Source organism: Salmo salar, chromosome ssa11, assembly GCF_905237065.1.
Source record: "Salmo salar chromosome ssa11, Ssal_v3.1, whole genome shotgun sequence".
NCBI classification, from domain to species: domain Eukaryota; kingdom Metazoa; phylum Chordata; class Actinopteri; order Salmoniformes; family Salmonidae; genus Salmo; species Salmo salar.
Window position 1 is genome coordinate 92,843,363 of NC_059452.1, and position 24,498 is coordinate 92,867,860.

General features: G+C 43.9%; 1 protein-coding gene across 3 annotated transcripts; it reads right to left on the reverse strand.

The window, feature by feature from the left end:
- Window positions 1–6,045: 6,045 nt before the first annotated feature.
- On the reverse strand, window positions 6,046–13,345 carry LOC106563582 (serine/arginine repetitive matrix protein 1). Of its 3 annotated transcripts, XM_014129290.2 has the most exons (10): window positions 13,002–13,344; window positions 12,816–12,888; window positions 12,032–12,093; window positions 11,089–11,856; window positions 10,141–10,788; window positions 7,764–7,894; window positions 7,507–7,606; window positions 7,221–7,284; window positions 6,904–7,005; window positions 6,046–6,714 (listed from the first exon to the last, which is right to left on the reverse strand). In XM_014129290.2, the coding sequence occupies exons 3-10, from the start codon at window positions 12,079–12,081 to the stop codon at window positions 6,577–6,579; spliced, it is 2,001 nt and encodes a 666-aa protein (XP_013984765.2). In that variant the 5' UTR covers window positions 12,082–12,093; window positions 12,816–12,888; window positions 13,002–13,344; the 3' UTR covers window positions 6,046–6,576. The 3 variants fall into 3 exon arrangements, with proteins under 3 accessions (XP_013984765.2, XP_013984766.2, XP_013984767.2); XM_014129291.2 differs by lacking the exon at window positions 12,816–12,888 and having other exon boundaries at window positions 13,002–13,345; XM_014129292.2 differs by having other exon boundaries at window positions 11,119–11,856; window positions 12,816–13,341.
- Window positions 13,346–24,498: the final 11,153 nt, after the last annotated feature.

Sequence of the window (24,498 nt, forward strand, 5' to 3'; positions counted from 1 at the left end):
GTGGCATTTCTTTGGGGGGCCGCACAGTACCGAGATGAGATCCTCAGACCCCTTGTGAGACCATATGCTGGTGCGGTTGGCCCTGGGTTCCTCCTAATGCAAGACAATGCTAGACCTTATGTGGCTGGAGTGTGTCAGCAGTTCCTGCAAGAGGAAGGCATTGATGCTATGGACTGGCCCGCCTGTTCCCCAGACCTGAATCCAATTGAGCACATCTGGGACATCATGTCTCGCTCCATCCACCAACGCCACGTTGCACGTTGTCCAGGAGTTGGCGGATGCTTTAGTCCAGGTCTGGGAGGAGATCCCTCAGGAGACCATCTGCCACCTCATCAGGAGCATGCCCAGGCATTGTAGGGAGGTCATACAGACACGTGGAGGCCACACACACTACTGAGCCTCATTTTGACTTGTTTTAAGGACATTACATCAAAGTTGGATCAGCCTGTAGTGTGGTTTTCCACTTTAATTTTGAGTGTGACTCCAAATCCAGACCTCCATGGGTTGATTAATTGGATTTCCATTGATTATTTTTGTGTGATTTTGTTGTCAGAACATTCAACTATGTAAAGAAAAAAGTATTTAATAAGATTATTTCTTTCATTCAGATCTAGGATGTGTTATTTTAGTGTTCCCTTTATTTTTTTGAGCAGTGTACATATTTTTTTAAACATCACATGGAGAATTCAATACAGATCTTTTATATGAATAAAGACTTTCTAAAGTGCCAAAATGAAGCATTTCCTATGTGACTTCTTGGAAGATTTTAACTGACTTGACCCCAACATTTCTCCAAGTTTCCACCCTCATTGTAAAGCCCCAACCCTGTTATGGTCAACCCTGTTATGGTCAACCCTGTTATGGTCAACCCTGTTACTTAATTTGGCACTTAAAGTTAAGTGAACGTTTTTTTGACCAAGTTATACCAAATTGGTGGAATGACCCCAATACAATTGAAAATGTACTTTAAACCACTTGACTTAAAGAACATGCTTGTTTTTTTGTTTTTATTTTATAAAAAATGTCACAATAAGCAAATATAAAATGTTTTTGTACAAGATGCTCATTTGTTTTGTTTTTTTGTGACATCAACTTTTCTCAAATAGACAACAAAGATTGTTCATTATATTTAAAATATTCACTATAGTTTTTCTGTTGGTTCATAAATGATTGATACTACACAGCAAATTCCTCAGTCTGGATTTCATTGATACTTAATTTTGAGAGAAGATTCTAAGAGACAGATTACCACTTGTTCTGGCATTGTTGGTGATGTCATGCTCTTTGAGCCTGCCTGCTCATTTAGACTTGTGCTTCTTCATCTGTGCCACGTCCATCTGTGCCACAAGACAACACACAGACATGAAACCCAGAGGTAACATCAAGTGGACACAAGAGCAAGCTAGCACTGCACCATGATAAGAAATCAATCTGACTTGTAATAAACTGAAATTTGTCTTAAAGGCCCAGTACAGTCAAAATTCAGTTTTGTCTGTTTTGTATCATATTGCACAACAGCTGATTAGTGTTATTCCCTGATAGCTGCTGGTTGAAAATACAATCTACACAGGACCTTCTAATCAGCAGGTTTGCATGGGCGGGAGTTTCAACTTACCTGGTGACATCACCAGGTGGTAAATTGGTTAATAAACTAATAACATTTTACATTTACATTTTAGTCATTTAGCAGACGCTCTTATCCAGAGCGACTTACAGTAGTGAATGCATACATTTCATACAATTTCATACATTTTTTTTTTCTGTGCTGGCCCCCCGTGGGAATCGAACCCACAACCCTGGTGTTGCAAACACCATGCTCTACCAACTGAGTTACAAACCACTCTGCCAAGAGCTAGCTTTCAGATTCCCCCTCCCCACTCAGACCACTCCCAGACAGTCCTAGCTAAATTATTGCTATTTTTGTAAATGTAATGGGAAACTATTACAGTAAGGTACTTAATTGTTACCCAGAAATGATTTAATATTGATATAAAAACAACTGCATTGGGCCTGTAAGTCAGGAAAAGTTAATGTCATAAAATTGATCACTAATACAATGTGGAGGTGCACCCCTAATCTCTGTTAGGTACATATCTGATAGAGTGATGTATTCAGTACTTGGAACATATGCTGACGTCTACCGACAGACCCACAGTACCTGTAATGACAAGCGAATCCTTTTCTCCTCATCCAGCTCATTCATCAGCAGTTGAATCTCTTTGCTAACACATAGAGAAATCCTAAATCAGTGGCACACTTAGAAAACGCAATACAATACATTACTGTAGTTGCACACAGAGACAATACAAAACAATAGTTGCACAGAGATACTGTAACAATAGAAGACATTACTGTAGTTGCACACACAGAGATAACAATACAAAACAATAGTTGCACAGAGATACTGTAACAATAGAAGACATTACTGTAGTTGCACACACAGAGATAAACAAAGACTTACTTGTGCTGGCTCTTCATCAGTTCGACCTCATCCCTTAGGTCCCGGAGCTCTGTCCGCAGCTGCTCGAGGGTCAGTTGGCCCTGGGCACCTGGCTCTCTCCTGGGCTTGGGGTCAGAGGTAAGGTGAGGGGGCAGGGTAGCACGCAGGATAGCTGAGAGAGCCCCAGGGATGAGTGTGGAGAAGGGGTGTGGAGCACTGGCACCAGTGGATAATGAGGAGGAGAGCATTGTGGGCCTTAAAGGCCGGTGAGGCTTCTTTTCAACCACCTGTCCAACGACATCACAACAGCACAACTGGTCAAACAAATTCAAGAGGCATGCTGTAGATCCTTTTGGGTGTAAATGTTTTGATGGAACAATATTGATTAAGCATATATAGACCACATTGACATTGGGCAGCATGCATAGTAAGGTGAACATTGAATTACAGGTAACACTGGGGTATTTGTAGGTGCTGCCGGGCTGCTGATGAGTGATATGACAGAGGAGAGGTCCAGGTCCTCTATCTCATTCTCTTGCGTCTCACCCACCTGTGTAGGGGCTACCTGTACGTCTTCCTGTAAGTCAAGGTTAGACTGAGGAGCCTGAGAGGACACAAGCAAACACAGACAGAGAAACATGAGGATTGAAAGAAGGATTTTGTTATTTTGATTGACATATATCCTGTTACATGTACATGTAGTTATGGTAATATTGTGGTCGTTTGATCTGTAGTCCTTAATGACTATAGTATATGGAATACTTCAATTTAACACACGTAAAATGTACATTTGTGTTGTCTGCCATCTTGCCAGATCAAATTAGGTAAATTTAACTCAAGGACAAATGAGACACAAACAGAACACAGTGAGAAGTTCTAAAGGTTCCTCAGAGACAAAAAACAACCCTGTTGCATGCTGCACGACTCCACAATAATAACCAGATAGCCATAGACATCAGTGTACAAATATACATACCAGTGAAAGAATCTGTGACTGAAATCTTTCATCCACCACACGTGCTGCCAATTGGTTCAGGGTCTCACAGTGACTGAAACACTGTGTGACTCAAAATCTTCAATGTCTTGGAGAAATAAAACAAACCAACAGACGCATTAGACAAATTGTTGAGTTGATTTGAAGGCATAATTAATGGTGGGGTCATTGAAGCAAAACAACAGGCTGTCAAAAACAGAGTGTCAGGCAGTATTAAATTGTTTTGCCATTGATGACAGTTTGATAAATCTAAAGCATCATAGGTGAGTTAAAAGGAACATAAGAAATGATTTGAGAATGATGACATGGCTTACCCACGGTAAGGCCAGGGCTATAGTCGCCAATGGTCACACAGAAGAATGCCAACGTGATACGTCGAGCGACAAAATGAAAGTGAGAAAAGAGCTCCAGAAGCTTTGAATTTTTATCTAAAAATGATGACAGAGTGGAGTGAGTAAAGTCAGTAGATAGTCTTTGGGACTTCTCAAACTAAGCACATTAGTCAATCAGAACATAGACATGCATGTGTTCAAGCCTATTTTGAAAAGCGTCAAACTTATAAGATATCAACAGCCAAGAGGATAATTAATGAATCATTCTTTATCAAGAAAATAAACTAGGTTCAACTGTTGTTTGAAATATAACATGATTGCAGACACTATGAACAGAGTGCTGTGCACACTAGAAGAAATACCAAGTGTCAGCAGTTACCATTTGTTACAGCCAAGGAAATAGACACCAATTGATTGACAAGACAGCAATCTTAGCTGGTGTTGTTAGGAGTTCTGCTGTACAAACTCACCTTGTTTGGCCAGTGTTCCTATCGCAATACAGCTCCATTGATGGTAACTCTACACCATTCACTCCTGGTTCCATTGTAACACAACATGAATTGTGCTAGTGGGATGAGAGGTGGTCTTGGGCTAAGTTTAGCACACAGACATGCTCACCACCAATACCATTGGGGCAGTCCCTGACACAACTCGTTTGCAGGGACACAGACTTGGGAGTACTTAAAGGGACAGACTACAGGGCATCGAACACACACATTTATCCAGTATTTCCCAAGGGGAGAGCAGGGTGCTGAGATCTATACAGCATGCCATGAAAACACAAAGTCAGTTCCATAATTTGAGTTTGAATTTGAATGGAAAAAGTCAAGAGGAAGCAAGCTGGATTGTATGTTGAATTGGAATATGAAGCGCAACCAGTTTGTCATTACTTTTTGTATATTATGCACAGAGATGAGATATGTGACTGTCTACCAAAATGAGTAGAATTTTAATTGATATTTAACCATAACCTGTCCTTTGTTATACCATTCTCAATCCAAGTGGAACGAACTCCACCCTTACAAAAAACATTGCAGTTTTAAACTGCAGTAAAAGTAGTCACTGCAGTCAAATGTGGTACAGTAATACTGCACTGTAACTGCAGTTACACTACAAAATTACTGCAGTAAAAAAAATATATATATTTTGGACGCAGTATTTTCTGCATTCTGCAGTATACTGCACTCTGAAAGCAATCTTGTTTCGTAAGGGCAACTCTTGTAGAGTAAAAGTGGGTGGTGGTCTTGTAGCCCTCCTGCTTACTAATGTTACCTTTGTAGCAAACCTGTAAAGAAATGTATTTGTACCTTTGTCTCCTTTATTTCAATTCTTACTTTTCTATGTCTACACCCGTTATTCCCACAGCTGTCAAACCTTTGACACTTCTGGGATGCAACCAGTCCAATATAGACAATGGGCCTGATCGGATAGCTCAGAGCTTCTGCTCTTTTCTGTCCATAAAAACAAATGGATGAGTGGAAAAGGCCAGGAGCAAGGACCCCTGCAGACCTCTCCTTTTATGGTGACATTGTACAACCAATCACAGGAAAGGACATGGCTAGCCTACACTACAGCGCCAACGGCTCGTCAGACTGGTGATCCCCAAGGAATGCATTTACGGCACGCCCCAGAGAAGTTGTCTCCACCTCTCACTTCAGCGCATTTCCTTCTATCACACGTTTTTCTATTTGATACTTTCTCTGTACATTTTAGTCTAACATCTGTCAAGGTTTTGCCTTAGCTGTATTTAGAGAGGCAGCCCAATTTAATTAATTTTTTTACCTTAAACTAGGCAAGTCAGTTAAGAACAAATTCTTATTTACAATAACAGCATACCGGGGAACAGTAGGTTAACTGCCTTGTTCAGGTGCAGAACGACAGATTTTTACCTTGTCAGCTCGGGGACTCGATCCAGCAACCTTTCGGTTACTGGCCCAACGCTCTAACCACGAGGCTCTGAAAGAGATCTGATGTGAAGATACTTTCATACTGTATGATTTTCAACAAGAGTTGATTTACATAAAGCAGCTACATCATTGTATTCAAAAATGAGAATCAGTCTATTGAATTTCCCAGCTATATTCTGATCACTGCTTTTTCCTTTAAGCTTCTATTGGAGTAAAGGGAGACTAGTAATAACGCATCTATTTTACATTAACCTTGACATTATGAAATTGGTGACACGCAATGTGAAATGCTAACTAGATCTCCCCAGTCCTTATGAAAACACATCCAATTCTATTGTGTATCCTACGGCACAACAGACAAGGCATGTCGAGGCATGTCCAGCCATTTATTTGCAATATCTTAAACAAAACAATGTACATAGGTTGAAATGAGCAGGACATGAAGATGGCATCAGTAGTTTTTACAGGTTGAGAATTAGACTGAGCATCATATTCAACAGCCCTTGGGGAATCGTCTTGAAGACTGCTTCTACTTTACAGCAAAAAGTCTTTCTCTAAGCACTGGGGAAAAACAAAAAAAGTGGTACTGGTAACTATAAAAAGGTAAAATCTTCATAATTTCATTTACATGATATGAGAGGTGTAACACGGTTGTGAAATCAAAAAAACAATGTCTATAATAACTAGTCTGGAAGACTAGAAACTGATAGGCTATTCTGTATATTTAAACACATCTTATGCAAACAGAGTCAAAAAATAAACAGTGCATCTGTCATTTTCTGATGTACTCCTGAAGACAGGGAGTTCCATTGGGGGAACATCTCCAGGGCAAAGACGCAACCCGAGGCCAAGGGGGAAAGGGTTACACAACCCTGAACTGTGCCCTTGGTCCCTCTAGTTTGATCACCAGCGGCGATAATTAGACCCTCTGTTGGGGGGTACATGTTGACGCATCGTCGGCATGTTACGGTATTTGGACAGGATGCTCTGGCTCTTCCTGAACACTGGCCTTTGAGAGAAAGGACGTGGCACAAAGCCTCCCTACAGAGGGGGGAAAGAAATTCAACCAAACCAGTCAGAAATGCAGTTTCAATGACCTACAGCTTCATCCCCGTGATATTACTACCTCCATTTTCAAAAAGCCAAGAGGCACATGAACACAGTCAGTAGGCTAAGACAAGTCCTACTGGCCACAAGTTATAATAGGAGCTGCTCAAAAAGGCAACATACCATGAGTGGCTTCCTAAAGGGACCAGGCGGTTCAGGGCCTGGTCTTCTCTCGGGAGGAGGACCTGGTTTGCGATTTGGGCTAGTGGGACGGAAGCTCGATCTCTGTGAGACATACGAGTAAAGGATGTGCATACATGGTGGAATGGAGTTTATCTAGAAATATAATTGCTCATAGGTTGCCAAAATGTATTGGAGGCAACATTCGACATACTGTATCCCTGGGCGGCCTACTCATTACAGTAAACACGTTACCATTCCCAAGACTAAAGCTATGAACACTCAGCTTTCAAAGAACCCAGCCATCAGGAAGTTCTCACCTGTGGTCCTGGTTTCCTGAAGGGTCTTTCAGGTCTGTGGTTCTCCTGTGGCATGTTCGTTGGCCTAAAATAACAAGTAAAAAGTGAATTATCTGACTAAATATCCTTGAATAAAACTAGTTGTTGGTGTGAAGCCACACCCATCGTGTGACGCATCATCACCAAGTACCCATAACCACTAGGCTCCAACATTTAAGCAAATAAAATGGTTATATTCCATGCAATACAATCATAAGAATCACTTCACATCAAATCTTTTATATTGATTCTCATATTGGTGGATTACCTTTCCGCATATCTCCGGTCTCTTGGTGAAGGACTGGAGTCATGAATTTTAGAGAAGCGTTCATTCAACGTAAGTTGTTCATCTGAATTGTAATAGCGCTCTGAAAAGTCAGGAGGTGAGAGTGAGTAAAAGAGGTATCATTCTCATAATGAATAATCTTAAATTGACCAAGAGACATTGCATTCCCGTTGAGGAGCATCAAACAAACTGTTAGCCAACAGACAAAATGAGACCAAACCAAATTAGGGGCCACTTGCCAGTTTTCTTTTTTGGTGTCCTACTTCTATCCCTTGGGGGGCTGTCCTTTGAGCTTGAGTTAGTCCCAGGTGCCTGCCACTGGGACACAACGACTAGGTCACGAGCCAGCCGTTTGTCTATAGAGGAAGGGCTGGAGCGGGACCAGCCAAGACAGAGAATTACAAGTGATGAGCATCCCATCAGTGGAGCCTGAGGCCAGGTTTGGTAAGCAGCGGAGCAGAACATTACTACTACTAGCATCATCTTTAGATGTTGCCCTGTAAGTGAAAATTCCATCAGTCTAAATAATGCCCTGGAAAATGTAAATGATTTTATTCTGTAGAACAAAAAAATGTAATCTCAAAATAGACAGACAAACAGAAAGTAGAGTTCTGTTGGAAAGGCTACATTCACATAATTACTCAGGAAAGACCATCGGTCTACATGTGGAATAAAAAAAATGATAAAAGCTGATCATCACTCAGGTACTTACAAAAAGAACGTAATGTCCATGTTTTCTTAACGCTGTATTGTCACTGAACCCCGAATCCACCTGACCTCCCAGTAGCTCTCCTCACAAATTCAGAGTGAAAACTGACACTCATGAATGGAAAAGTGTTGCCGAAAGCTCTGAGGAACTGGTCTCTTGCTGTCCAGATTTTCACTTGAAGCTGAACTCGAAAGGCTGTCATTTCTCTCCACTTACTATTATAATAATGATGACAAAGGGAGGTGAGCATCTAATCTGTTCAGCCAAATGGTCCATCTATCCATGATTTCCCTGTTGATCTTTAGTTCATCCTTACTAGTCTTCGTTAAGGTCAGTCTCACCTTCCAAATCTAAACTCCTCTTCAAACCCTGGGCATTAAATTTCAAAGGGGGATGATCTTGTAATCTTGCATCCTGTCTGGTGAAAGTAGTGTGACAAATTCAGCTCGAGATGGTCAGTGTACGGTCAGTGTTCAACTTGTACATCATCAGTCAAAACCCAGTTGTCCGCTTGAATAAACAAGCCATAAACAGAGCAATTGATGTAAAGCAGCTTGCACTTTGTATGAATGGAATCCATTGTTTTCTTGTAAACATTCCATTGTTGTATTTGTAAGGCTGCCATCCTCTGGAAACTTGCTGTGTAGAGATCAGATCCACTGTGTAGTGTAGAGAACTGTAGTCCACTGATTTTATGTATTCTTGCATGCAGAAAAAGTCCACTGTTCACTGGCCTAGCCAGATGAAGTTCAGTGTGCTGTTAACGTACAGAGATGTGGTTCATTATCTCTTCAGTCGTCGGTTTGCTTCTTGAAGGTCAAATTGTTCATTTGGGGAGTAATTCATCATTTTTAGATATTGAGTCAACTGCACGTCTACATTCTGTGTCTAAGAATTAAAAGCAGTATTGTATGATCTATGCATCACAGCGTAAGGTCCCATGTGTCTCAGTTGGTAGCGCGTGGCACTTGGCCAGGGTTGTGGGTTTGATTCCCACAGGGGACCAGTATAAAAAGTATGACAATTTATGCACTCACTACTGTACATCACTGGATAGGAGTCTGCTAAATTACTCAAATGTTTTTTTTATTTTTTAAATGGCATCGTCCTCTCTTGCCACTTTTCCTGTTGTTGCCAGTGGTAGTATCATGCATTATCCCCAAAGTTCCTCTGGACGTCATCTTCATGGAAGCTAGTGCATATTCATTTGCAATTTGAATGTTATTGCTCAAACTGACAGATCATGTAACCTGAACCAGAATGACAGCTTCCAGTCTCAGAGCCTTCTATATGGTGATTAACATCAATCTCCTCCTTTCCTATAGGTGTGGAACGACTGTGGCATTTCAGCTGATTTAAAGGGCATGTCCTCAGTTCTCTTATTAGCAGTTCTCTTCATGTATGAACTGCTCTTCTGAACTTCTGTTGTGTCAGGGGGTTATGTTGCGTCTGGCATCGTGAGCATGTTTCTTCAACTTTTCCACTTGGTCAGAGAAGAGCACCTCTAGGTTCAGACCCCAATAGCACCACAGAGGGACAGGCCTCGCAACACAGAGATTTTCTAGTATCTTTCAATGACATAGTATCGAATAGGCAGATATTAATTCAACTTTGAATGACTGGCGCCCAGAAACATCCCTTGTGAATTATTTTGTATACTGTGCCCAGAAAAATCCCTTGTGAATTATTTTGTTCACTGCCAGCACACTTGAAAGTGCAACCCCAGAGGTCTTTGGATATTTGATTTCAAAACTTAACTGATACAGGACATCACTGTAACTCCATTTCCTCCATCACAGGAAAATGGCTGTAAGTTGGCATTCCCTTCATATTCAGATATCTTTGAAGATTGACCTTCTAAACATCATCACGCCCCTGCTCCCAGAGTGAGAAGGAAGATACCGTACCTGTGTGTGCTCAAGGCTCGCTGAGAGTCCACTTGTTCCTTCTGTGACTCTGTGTCCCTGGAAGACTTGGTTGAATCGGCTTCTGGGTTGGGGGGTGATTGATGGGGCATCGGCCTCTTCCTCAGTGGGCCAGCATTTGCTTGGAAACGCTCCCTCCGAAGAGCGAACTTGGATGGCGCATTTCCCCTGGACGTATGCGGCCCTTCCTCTTCATGGATCTCTGCTCCTTTGGGCTGAGGAGGAGGTGCTTTGAGCCTCATCACCGACTCCGCTCTCATTTTACGCCCCTTCAGCAAACGACTCTTGCCCCTGAATGACAAGGGACGGCCGCCAAATCCTCTAGGGGCGTTGAAGTAATGTGGAATCTCTCTGCGAGGGCGCTTTGGGTGACCATGCTCCACATCAGGGCCTACAGGAGGGATCCCGTGCTCCTGGAACTTCCGCTTGTGTGGTGGTCCACTTGGCCTTGCCTGAGGGCTATTCTCGTGGAAAGAGGACGACGACCAACCTCCTTTCCATGTGGGAGATCTGTGGGGAGGGTGGTGAGGACTGCCTTCCTGTGCCCACTCAGCGCTGCGGCGTCCGCTGCCCTCCCTCTCCCTTCCCACCACTCCATGCTGCTGCCTGGGATCTCGCTCAGCAGACCACCTGCATATCCATCACAAACAATACAAAAAATAATTACATTGGAAGATCCATTATCGTGTGAAGTGGGAAACGGAGGTTTAGCTTTCCTTTATGCTGCCCCTTCACCATTATGCCATGATACAGGTAGGAGAGTAAAACCTTCAGAGAGCATATACTTTCCAGTGGCAGGTGACTAGTAGTGTAATAACATCAGATCACTGCATTATACTGTTTATCAGCACTGTAATAATGAATGATAATTTAGACCTCTGACGCAGAGGACTACGCGAGTTTACACTTTTCCCCCTCCATTTATATTACCCAGCCCATACTGCATCTTCAATCCTGTACCTCTCTGGATAAGGACCTCTGCCATGAAACTCTCGTGGTTTTCTCTGGGGGGAGCCAGAAGGCCCACGTTCACCATTGTGTGGTCGGGGAATGGGCCCTGGCCCATTCCAGCGCATCCCCCCACGACCTGGGCGCTCAAACTGCCTCTCCCTGGGACTATAAGGCGGCCGGGCACCCCAGCTCCTGTCCTCTTCGTGGGATGGACTTGGGCGCTTGTGAGGGCCCCTGAAGGAACTGTGGGGGGACTGTGAGGGTGGTGGCCTCCTGTCAGGAGGTTGGTTATGATAATGGCGGGGTGAGGGGGATCTGTAACCTGAGTGGTTTCCATGGATAAGTGCACCCCTCTGGCCCTGGGGCCCTTGTCCAGGAGTATGCGGAGAGGACCTATGCTGAGCTGGGGACGGACGGTTTGGCCTGGAAGGGGAAGGCCTCCTGTGGCCATGATGGGGCTCCGTTTGGGAGGGGTATGTGTTTAAGGAATCCTGGTTTTGGGACCTCCACTGATTGAAAGGTCGCTCCCTCCGTTCTCCCATCAGTGGGGGCCTCCGTTCTCCCATCAGTGGGGGCCTCCGTTCTCCCATCAGTGGGGGCCTTTTGGCAAAGTGAGCACGTCCTCTGCCTCTGGAATCTCTCCAGCTTGGAGGGACCTTTCCTGAGTGGCCCCGGAATCCTCTCTGACTCCTGGGGTGGGGGCTGTAATTCTCTTCATGTGGCATGTTGTAGCCATCAGAGTAGGGCCTGTTGAATATCAAAACAGTCTTGAAGAAACTTAACACCCACACAATTCATATCATTAGCCATATCTAGTCTACACAATTAAAATAGACTAAAATCCAAATGAATTGACATCACCAATTATTAATTAGTATACACTGCCCCTTTTGTTGTAACTCTGCAACAATCCTGCACATACCTGGGTTTGAACCGAGGAGGTCCGGAGTAAGGTCTGACCATCTTTGGCATACACTGAATAATCTGTAGACAAGAAATAACGTTTTTGCATCGACCGAGGTGCCAGTGAATTATAGAAATAAGCCTAACTAGCTAGCCGATTTAGCGAAACTATAGCTAGTTAGCCAATGTACACTGTGTACATTTAGCTGCTAACGTTACACACTCAGATAAATAAGTACCTAGCTCAACCATAACGACCTTTGCGGCCATTTTAAAAAGGCACATGTTAGCCGGTAGCTTGTTAGCTAGCTAACGTTAGCTACCCCGGGTTGTCAGAACAGTGCGAATGTAGCTAGCTAATTAGCTGCAGTTACAGCTGTAACGTTATGTAACAGTTGCTATAAAAAGTAGTTCGTCATCTGATAGGAATGGAGATTTACGAGTGGGGGAAATGTGGGATGATGTTATGACAAAACGCAGTGTACCAAACAACTTCGACTATAGTAGGCCAAATTATTTCAGTAACGTTATATTTTTATATCGTCTCGCAAAACAAGTCTACCTAGCTAACTAAATCAACTAACGTTAGCTGGCTCACGTTAATAAACAAACGTTGCGGTTTACAGGGTTAAATAACCATCTGTTATTGAATATAAATTAAGAGACCAGTGTTACACCGCTAGCTAAAGCCTGTGTTGGCTAACGTTAACTAGCTACCAGCTAGCGACGTCTCTATAAAGTTGACTTGCATACCACCACGTAAAACTAGTTGTTTGTAATGGGACATTTTAATAGTAATTTACCTTTCAATTTTGTAACCGACACTAAACGCCTTCGTTCTTCCACAGTCAGGTCCGTCGAAACGAAAATACTGTGCTAAAGGTAAATGACATAGAAATGTGCTAAAAAATATATATTTTTTAAAAAATGTGTGGAGGGTGTGTCGCTGCAAACCTTATTATACCCAGTCAAATATTTGTATAACTAACCCTCAGTGCTGCAAACGCTTGAGGCACAGTTAGAACAATGAGACATATTTCACCAGATGTGAAGCAATCCGCATGGCGTTCACACTCACTACCAAATTATGGTAGTGAGAAGAAGCCCAGTAGGAGAAGATGGAACGAGATAAATTTTGGCCGACATCCTGATATTTTTCTCATCGATTAAACATTTGATCTCAATACAGTTTTCAGTTCCCAAAACTAAAATATATAACGAACAGAGTGGACTAGGTTTTGTACATTTTACCCTTTGCCAAAGTAAAAAAACAAATTGCGTTGTATAAGAGTGCAAAGGCGAATTGAGTTATTGCACACGCGCACTTCAGAGTAGGCGTCCCCTAACGGAAAAACTCCAATAGAATCTCGCTAACTTGTGATTAGCACTGCCAACCTCCTTGCTTGTTTCGCCCACTCTGACTCACTTGTTCCCATTTGAAACGATGGGTTGTGGTTTATCTTGGTTTAATTATAAACATCTTTGCGTAAACGGTCACTCAGAAACTTTCTTCTTCTATGGTGTTATGGCGGTCCTATAGAAAAAATATCCGTTGTAGTAAAAAAGTGGGAAAAGCCGATATCATACAAAATACACACATTAAAAAAATGCATCCCACACCTTCTGTCACCTTCCAATTCAAGTCACTTTTATTTTATAGTAAACCTTTATTTACCTAGGCAAGTCAGTTAAGAACACATTCTTATTTATGACGGCCTACCAAAAGGCAAAATGCCTCCTGTGGGGACAGGGGGTGGGATTAAAAAAAAATATATATATATATATAGGACAAAACACACATCATGACAAGAGAGACACCACAACAGTACATAAAGAGAGACCTAAGACAACAACATAGCATGGTAGCTACACAATATGACAACAACATGGAAGCAACACAACATGGCAGCACCACAACATGGTACAAACATTATTGGGCACAGACAACAGCACAAAGGGCAAGAAGGTAGAGACAACAATACATCACACGAAGCAGCCACAACTGTGAGTAAGAGTGTCCATGATTGAGTCTTTGAATGAAGAGATGGAGATAAAACTGTCCAGTTTGAGTGTTTTTTGCAGCTCGTTCCAGTTGCTAGCTGCAGCGAACTGTAAAGAGGAGCGACCCAAGGATGTGTGTGCTTTGGGGACCTTTAACAGAATGTGACTGGCAGAACGGGTGTTGTATGTGGAGGATGATGGCTGCAGAAGGTATCTCAGATACGGAGGAGTAAGGCCTAAGAGGGTTTTATAAATAAGCATCAACCAGTGGGTCTTGCAACAGGTATACAGAGATGTTTACAGAGGAGTATAGAGTGCAGTGATGTGTCCTATAAGGAGCATTGCTGGCAAATCTGATGGCCGAATGGTAAAGAACATCTAGCCGCTCGAGAGCCCCCTTACCTGCCGATCTATAAATTACGTCTCCATAATCTAGCATGGGTAGGATGGTCATCTGAATCAGGGTTAGTTTGGCAGCTGGAGTGAAAGAGGAGCGATTACGATAGAGGAAACCAAGTCTAGATTCAACCATAGCCTGCAGCTTTGATATGTGCTGAGAGAAGGACAGTGTACCATCTAGCCATACTCCCAAGTACTTGCTCTAAACCCTCAGAGGTAGTAGTCACACAGGTGGGGAGAGGGGCATTCTTCTTACCAAACCACATGACCTTTGTTTTGAAGGTGCTCAGAACAAGGTTAAGGGAAGAGAAAGCTTGTTGGACACTAAGAAAGCTTTGTTGTACAGTGAGGGAAAAAAGTATTTGATCCCCTGCTGATTTTGTACGTTTGCCCACTGACAAAGAAATGATCAGTCTATAATTTTAATGGTAGGTGTATTTGAACAGTGAGAGACAGAATAACAACAACAAAAAATCCAGAAAAACGCATGTCAAATGTTATACATTTATTTGCATTTTAATGAGGGAAATAAGTATTTGACCCCTCTGCAAAACATGACTTCGTACTTGGTGGCAAAACCCTTGTTGGCAATCACAGAGGTCAGACGTTTCTTGTAGTTGGCCACCAGGTTTGCACACATCTCAGGAGGGATTTTGTCCCACTCCTCTTTGCAGATCTTCTCCAAGTCATTAAGGTTTCGAGGCTGACGTTTGGCAACTCGAACCTTCAGCTCCCTCCACAGATTTTCTATGGGATTAAGGTCTGGAGACTGGCTAGGCCACTCCAGGACCTTAATGTGCTTCTTCTTGAGCCACTCCTTTGTTGCCTTGGCCGTGTGTTTTGGGTCATTGTCATGCTGGAATACCCATTCACGGCCCATTTTCAATGCCCTGGCTGAGGGAAGGAGGTTCTCACCCAAGATTTGACCGCACATGGCCCCGTCCATCGTCCCTTTGATGCGGTGAAGTTGTCCTGTCCCCTTAGCAGAAAAACACCCCCAAAGCATAATGTTTCCACCTCCATGTTTGAGGGTGGGGATGGTGTTTTAGGTGTCATAGGCAGCATTCCTCCTCCTCCAAACACGGCGAGTTGAGTTGATGCCAAAGAGCTCCATTTTGGTCTCATCTGACCACAACACTTTCACCCAGTTGTCCTCTGAATCATTCAGATGTTCACTGGTGAACTTCAGACGGGCATGTGTATGTGCTTTCTTGAGCAGGGGGACCTTGCGGGCGCTGCAGGATTTCAGTCCTTCACGGCGTAGTGTGTTACTAATTGTTTTCTTGGTGACTATGGTCCCAGCTGCCTTGAGATCATTGACAAGATCCTCCTGTGTAGTTCTGGGCTGATTCCTCACCGTTCTCATGATCATTGCAACTCCACGAGGTGAGATCTTGCATGGAGCCCCAGGCCGAGGGAGATTGACAGTTCTTTTGTGTTTCTTCCATTTGCGAATAATCGCACCAACTGTTGTCACCTTCTCACCAAGCTGCTGGTCTTGTAGCCCATTCCAGCCTTGTGTAGGGCTACAATCTTGTCCCTGACATCCTTGGAGAGCTCTTTGGTCTTGGCCATAGTGGAGAGTTTGGAATCTGATTGATTGATTGCTTCTGTGGACAGGTGTCTTTTATACAGGTAACAAACTGAGATTAGGAGCACTCCCTTTAAGAGTGTGCTCCTAATCTCAGCTCGTTACTTGTATAAAAGACACCTGGGAGCCAGCAATCTTTCTGATTGAGAGGGGGTCAAATACTTATTTCCCTCATTAAAATGCAAATCAATTTATAACATTTTTGACATGCGGTTTTCATTTTTTTGTTGTTGTTACTCTGTCTCTCACTGTTCAAATAAACCTACCATTAAAATTATAGACTGATCATTTCTTTGTCAGTGGGCAAACGTACAAAATCAGCAGGGGATCAAATACTTTTTTCCCTCACTGTATAGTGTTTAACACAACATCCAGGGAGGGGCCAGCTGAGTATAAGACTGCATCATCTGCATATAAATGGATGAGAGAGCTTCCTACTGCCTGAGCTATGTTGTTGATGTAAATTGAGAAGAGCGTGGGGCCTAGGATTTAACCTTGGCGTAGTCCCTTGGTGACAGGCAGTGGCTGAGACAGCAGATGTTCTGACTTTATACACTGCACTCTTTGAGAGAGGTAGTTAGCAAACCAGGCCAAAGACCCCTCAGAGATACCAAAACTCCTTAGCAGGCCCACATGAATGGAATGATCTACAGTATCAAAAGCTTTGGCCAAGTCAATAAAAATGGCAGCACAACATTGCTTAGAATCAAGTGTAATGGTGACATAATTTAGGACCTTTAAGGTTGTAGTGATACATCCATAACCTAAGAGGAAACCAGATTGCATACCAGAGAGAATACTATAGACAAAAAGAAAGCCAGTCAGTTGATTATTGACAAGTTTTTCCAACACTTTTGATTAACAGGGTAAAATAAAACTTGGCCTATAACAGTTAGGATCAGCTTGATCTCCCCCTTTAAATAAAGGATGCTCCGTGGCTGTCTTCCAAGCAGTGGTAACCTCCCCAGAGAGGAGAGACAGGTTAAAAAGGTCAGAGATAGGCTTGGTGATGATAGGGGAAGCAACTATAAAGAAGAAAGGGTCTAAACCATCTGACCCAGATGTTTTTTGGGGTCAAGTTTAAGGAGCTCCTTTAGCACCTCGGATTCAGTGACCACCTGCAGGGAGAAACTGTGTAGCGGGGCAGGGGAAAAAGAGGGAGGAGCATCTAGGCTAGTCGTATTAGATAGGTGGGAGATGAGGAAATGTTGGACGGACAAGGAGGCATGGCTGAGTCAAATAGGAATCCTGGCTTAATTAAGTGGTGATTAAAGAGCTCAGTCATGTGCTCCTTGTCAGTAACAACCACATCATCAACATTAAGGGACATGGGCAGCTGTGAGGAGGAGGGTTTTATTCTCCAGGTCTTTAACCATTTTCCAGAACTTCTTGGGGTTAGACCCCCTGAGAGAGAACTTCTCCTTAACTTATTGAACGTGGTACCTTCAGGCGTTTGGAAATTGCTCCCAGGGATGAACCAGACATGCGGAAGTCTACAGTTTTGTTTCTGAGGTCTTGGCTGATTTCTTTTGATTTTCCCATGATGTCAAGCAAAGAGGCACTGAGTTTGAAGGTAAGCATTGAAATACATCCACAGGTACACCTCCAATTGACACAAATTATGTCAATTAGTCTATCAGAAGCTTCTAAAGCCATGACATAATCTAGAATTTTCCAAGCTGTTTAAAGGCACAGTCAACTGAGTGTATGTAAACTTTTGACCCACTTGTGTCGTGCACAAAGTAAATATCCTAACTGACTTGCCCAAACTATAGTTGAAAAATGAGTTTTAATGACTCAAACCTAAGTCTCGCTCTCATCCAACACTTCTCACTCTGCCCCTACTCGGATGGTATTGCGCCGTCCCAACCTTCGCTCTCTCTCTCCCGCTACTCTCTCCTCTTCCATCCTATCATCTCTTCCCTCTGCTCAAACCTTCTCCAACCTATCTCCTGATTCTGCCTCCTCAACCCTCCTCTCCTCCCTCTCTGCGTCCTTTGATTTTCTCTGTCCCCTATCCTCCAGGCTGGCTCGGTCCTCCCCTCCTGCTCCGTGGCTCGACGACTCACTGCGAGCTCACAGAACAGGGCTCCGGGCAGCCGAGCGGAAATGGAGGAAAATTCGCCTCCCTGCGGACCTGGCATCCTTTCACTCCCTCCTCTCTACATTTTCCTCTTCTGTCTCTGCTGCTAAAGCCACCTTCTACCACTCTAAATTCCAAGCATCTGCCTCTAACCCTAGGAAGCTCTTTGCTACCTTCTCCTCCCTCCTGAATCCTCCTCCCCCTCCCCCCCTCCTCCCTCTCTGCGGATGACTTCGTCAACCATTTTGAAAAGAAGGTTAACGACATCCGATCCTCGTTTGCTAAGTCAAACGACACCGCTGGTCCTGCTCACATTGCCCTACCCTGTGCTTTGACCTCTTTCTCCCCTCTCTCTCCAGATGAAATCTCGCGTCTTGTGACGGCCGGCCGCCCAACAACCTGCCCACTTGACCCTATCCCCTCCTCTCTTCTCCAGACCATTTCCGGAGACCTTCTCCCCTACCTCACCTCGCTCATCAACTCATCCTTGACCGCTGGCTACGTCCCTTCCGTCTTCAAGAGAGCGAGAGTTGCACCCCTTCTGAAAAAACCTACACTCGATCCCTCCGATGTCAACAACTACAGACCAGTATCCCTTTCTTTTCTCTCCAAAACTCTTGAACGTGCCATCCTTGGCCAGCTCTCTTGCTATCTCTCTCAGAATGACCTTCTTGATCCTAATCAGTCAGGTTTCAAGACTGGGCATTCAACTGAGACTGCTCTTCTCTGTGTCACGGAGGCTCTCCGCACTGCTAAAGCTAACTCTCTCTCCTCTGCTCTCATCCTTCTAGACCTATCTGCTGCCTTTGATACTGTGAACCATCAGATCCTCCTCTCCACCCTCTCCGAGCTGGGCATCTCCGGCGCGGCCCACGCTTGGATTGCGTCCTACCTGACAGGTCGCTCCTACCAGGTGGCGTGGCGAGAATCTGTCTCCGCACCACATGCTCTCACCACTGGTGTCCCCCAGGGCTCTGTTCTAGGCCCTCTCCTATTCTCGCTATACACCAAGTCTCTTGGCTCTGTCATATCCTCACATGGTCTCTCCTATCATTGCTATGCAGACGACACACAATTAATCTTCTCCTTTCCCCCTTCTGACAACCAGGTGGCGAATCGCATCTCTGCATGTCTGGCAGACATATCAGTGTGGATGACGGATCACCACCTCAAGCTGAACCTCGGCAAGACGGAGCTGCTCTTCCTCCCGGGGAAGGACTGCCCGTTCCATGATCTCGCCATCACGGTTGACAACTCCCTTGTGTCCTCCTCCCAGAGTGCTAAGAACCTTGGAGTGACCCTGGACAACACCCTGTCGTTCTCCACTAACATCAAGGCGGTGACCCGATCCTGTAGGTTCATGCTCTACAACATTCGCAGAGTATGACCCTGCCTCACACAGGAAGCGGCGCAGGTCCTAATCCAGGCACTTGTCATCTCCCGCCTGGATTACTGCAACTCGCTGTTGGCTGGGCTCCCTGCCTGTGCCATTAAACCCCTACAACTCATCCAGAACGCCGCAGCCCGTCTGGTGTTCAACCTTCCCAAGTTCTCTCACGTCACCCCGCTCCTCCGCTCTCTCCACTGGCTTCCAGTTGAAGCTCGCATCCGCTACAAGACCATAGTGCTTGCCTACGGAGCTTCAGGCTTTGATCAGGCCCTACACCCAAACAAGGGCACTGCGTTCATCCACCTCTGGCCTGCTCGCCTCCCTACCTCTGAGGAAGCACAGTTCCCGCTCAGCCCAGTCAAAACTGTTCGCTGCTCTGGCACCCCAATGGTGGAACAAGCTCCCTCGAGACGCCAGGACAGCGGAGTCAATCACCACCTTCCGGAGACACCTGAAACCCCACCTCTTCAAGGAATACCTGGGATAGGATAAAGTTATCCTTCTAACCCCCCCCCTTAAAAGATTTAGATGCACTATTGTAAGTGGTTGTTCCACTGGATATTATAAGGTGAATGCACCAATTTGTAAGTCGCTCTGGATAAGAGCGTCTGCTAAATGACTTAAATGTAAATGTAAATGTAAACTTCCGACTTCAACTTTAAGTGTTCAGACTTTGCTGAGACTTGAAATTGAGCTCAGGTGCATCCTGTTTCCATTGATCATCATTTTGATGTTTCTACAACTTGATTGGAGTCCACCTTTGGTAAATTCAATTGATTGAACATGATTTGGAAAAGCACATACTTGTCTATATAAGCTCCCACAGTTGACAGTACATGTCAGAGAAAAAACCAAGCCATGAGATTGAAGGAATTGTCCGTAGAGCTTCGAGACAGAATTGTGTCGAGGCACAGATCTGGGGAAGGGTACCAAAAAATGTCTGCAGCATTAAAGGTCCCCAAGAATACAGTTGCCTCCATCATTCTTAATTGGAAGAAGTTTTGAACCACCAAGACTAGAGTTGGCTGCCCGGCCAAACTGAGCAATCAGGGGGAGAAGGGCCTTGGTCAGGGAGATGACAAAGAACCCAATGTTCACTCTGACAGGGCTCCAGAGTTTCTCTGTGGAGATGAGATAACCTTCCAGAAGTACAACCATCTCTGCAGCACTTCCACCAATCAGGCATTTCTGGTAGAGAGTGGCCAGACGGAAGCCACTCCTCAGTAAAAGACACATGACAGCCCGCTTGGAGTTTGCCAAAAGGCACCTAAAGGATCTTCAGACCATGAGAAACAAGATGCTCTGATCTGATGAAACCAAGATTGAACTCTTTAGACTGAATGTGAAGTGTCACGTCTGGAGGAAATCTGGCACCATCCCTACGGTGAAGTATGGTGGTTGCAGCATCATTCTGTGGGGATGATTTTTCAGTGGCAGGGACTGGGAGACTAGTCAGGATCAAGGGAAAAGATGAACGGAGCAAAGTACAGAGAGATCCTTAATGAAAACCTGCTGCAGAGCGCTCAGGACCTTAGACTGGGGTGAAGGTTCACCTTCCAACAGGGTAACGACCTTAAGCACACAGCCAAGACAACGCAGGAGTGGCTTTGGGACTAGTCTCTGAATTTAGTTGGGTGGTCCAGCCAGAGCCTGGACTTGAACCTGATCAAACATCTCTGGAGAGGCCTGATAATAGCTGTGCAGCAACGCTCCTCATCCAACCTGACAGAGCTTGAGAGGATCTGCAGAGAAGACTGGGAGAAACTCCCCAAATACGCTTGTAGCATCATACCCAAGAAGACTCAAGGCTGTAATCGCTGACAAAGGTGCTTCAACAAAGTACTGAGTAAATGGTTTGAATACTTATGTAAATGTGATATTTAATTATTTTTATATATATATATACACTAGCAGTCAAAAGTTTTAGAACACCTACTCGTTCAAGGGTTTTTCTTTATTTGTACTATGTTCTACATTGTAGAATAATATTGAAGACATCAAAACTATGAAATAACAGATATGGAATCATGTAGTAAACAAAAAAGTGTTAAACAAATCAAAATATATTTTATATTTCCAACTCATCCCAAACCATTTCAATTTGGTTGAGGTCGGGTGATTGTGGAGGCCAGGTCATTTGATGCATCACTCCATCACTCTCCTTCTTGGTCAAATAGCCCTTACACAGCCTGAAGGTGTGTTGGGCCATTGTCCTGTTTAAAAAAAAATGATAGTCCAACTAAACCCAAACCAGATGGGATGGCGTATCACTGCAGAATGCTGTGGTAGCCATAATGGTTAAGTGTGCCTTGAATTCTAAATAAATCACAGAAAGTGTCACCAGCAAAGCACCCCCACACCATACCAACTCCTCCTCCATGCTTTACGGTGGGAAATACATATGCAGAGATCATCCGTTCACCGACACCTCGTCTCACAAAGACACAGCAGTTGGAACCAAAAATGCCCAATTTGGACTCCAGACCAAAGGACAAATTTCCACCGGTCTAATGTCCGTTGCTCGTGTTTCTTGGCCCAAGCAAGTCTCTTCTTCTTATTGGTGTCCTTTTAGTAGTGGTTTCTTTGCAGCAAGTCAACCATGAAGGCCTGATTCACACAGTCTCCTCTGAACAGTTGATGTTGAGATGTGTCTGTTACTTGAACTCTGTGAAGCATTTATTTGGGCTGCAATTTCTGAGGCTGGTAACTCTAATGAACTTATCCTCTGCAGCAGAGGCAACTCTGGGTCTTCCATTCCTGTGGTGGTCCTCATGAGAGCTGGTTTCATCATAGCGCTTGATGTTTTTTACGACTGCACTTGAAGAAACTTTCAAAGTTCTTGAAATGTTCCGTATTCACTGACCTTCATGTCTAAAAGTAATGATGGACTGTCGTTTCTCTTTCCTTATTTGAGCTGTTCTTCCCACAATATGGACTTGGTCTTTTACCAAATAGGCCTATCTTCTGTATATCACCCCTACCTTGTCACAACACAACTGATTGGCTCAAACGCATTAAACTCCTTCAGGATTGGTGGGTCCCCCACAGGACGGTTGAGCTAACATGGGCTAATGCGATTAGCATGAGGTTGTAAGTAACAAGAACATTTCCCAGGACATAGACATATCATAAGAACAATCCGAAATTTATTTTTGATACTGTCGCAAAGCTAACTAAAAAGCAGCCTTCGCAAATGGAGGATGGATTTCACTTCAGCAGTAATAAATGTATGAACTTCTTTGAAGAAAAGATCATGATCATTAGAAAGCAAATTACAGACTACTCTTAAAATCTGGGTATTCCTCCAAAGCTCCATTGTCCTGAGTCTACACAACTCTGCCAGGACCTAGGATCAAGGGAGATACTAAAGTGTTTTAGTACTATATCTCTTGACACAATGATGAAAATAATCATGGCCTCCAAACCCTCAAGCTGCATACTGGACCCTATTCCAACTAAACTACTGAAAGAGCTGCTTCCTGTGCTTGGCCCTCCTATGTTGAACATAATAAACGGCTCTCTATCCACCGGATGTGTACCAAGCTCACTAAAAGTGGCAGTAATAAAGCCTCTCTTGAAAAAGCCGAATCTTGATCCAGAAATTATAAAAAACTATCGGCCTATAACGAATCTTCCATTCCTCTCAAAAATTTTAGAAAAAGCTGTTGCACAGCAACTCACTGCCTTCCTGAAGACAAACAATGTATACGAAACGCTTCAGTCTGGTTTTAGACCCCATCATAGCACTGAGACTGCACTTGTGAAGGTGGTAAATGACCTTTTAATGACGTCAGACCGAGGCTCTGCATCTGTCCTCGTGCTCCTAGATCTTAGTGCCGCTTTTGATACCATCGATTACCACATTCTTTTGGAGAGATTGGAAACCCAAATTGGTCTACATGGACAAGTTCTGGCCTGGTTTAGATCTTATCTGTCGGAAAGATATCAGTTTGTCTCTGTGAATGGTTTGTCCTCTGACAAATCAATTGTAAATTTCGGTGTTCCTCAAGGTTCCGTTTTAAGACCACTATTGTTTTCACTATATATTTTACCTCTTGGGGATGTCATTCGAAAACATAATGTTAAATTTCACTGCTATGCGGACGACACACAGCTGTACATTTCAATGAAACATGGTGAAGCCCCAAAATTGCCCTCGCTAGAAGCCTGTATTTCAGACATAAAGAAGTGGATGGCTGCAAACTTTCTACTTTTAAACTCGGACAAAACAGAGATGCTTGTTCTAGGTCCCAAGAAACAAAGAGATCTTCTGTTGAATCTGACAATTAATCTGGATGGTTGTACAGTCGTCTCAAATAAAACTGTGAAGGACCTCGGCGTTACTCTGGACCCTGATCTCTCTTTTGAAGAACATATCAAGACTGTTTCAAGGACAGCTTTTTTCCCATCTACGTAACATTGCAAAAATCAGAAACGTTCTGTCCAAAAATGACGCAGAAAAATTAATCCATGCTTTTGTTACTTCTAGGCTGGACTACTGCAATGCTCTACTTTCCGGCTACCCGGATAAAGCACTAAACAAACTTCAGTTAGTGCTAAATACGGCTGCTAGAATCCTGATTAGAACCCAAAAAATTGATCATATTACTCCAGTGCTAGCCTCCCTAAACTGGCTTCCTGTTAAGGCAAGGGCTGATTTCAAGGTTTTACTGCTAACCTACAAAGCATTACATGGGCTTGCTCCTACCTATCTTTCCGATTTGGTCCTGCCGTACATACCTACACGTACGCTACGGTCACAAGACGCAGGCCTCCTAATTGTTCCTAGAATTTCTAAGCAAACGGCTGGAGGTAGGGCATTCTCCTATAGAGCTCCATTTTTATGGAATGGTCTGCCTACCAATGTGAGAGACGCAGACTCAGTCTCAACCTTTAAGTCTTTACTGAAGACTTATCTCTTCAGTAGGTCCTATGATTAAGTATAGTCTGGCCCAGGGGTGTGAAGGTGAAAGGAAAGGCTGGAGCAACGAACCGCCCTTGCTGTCTCTGCCTTGCCGGTTC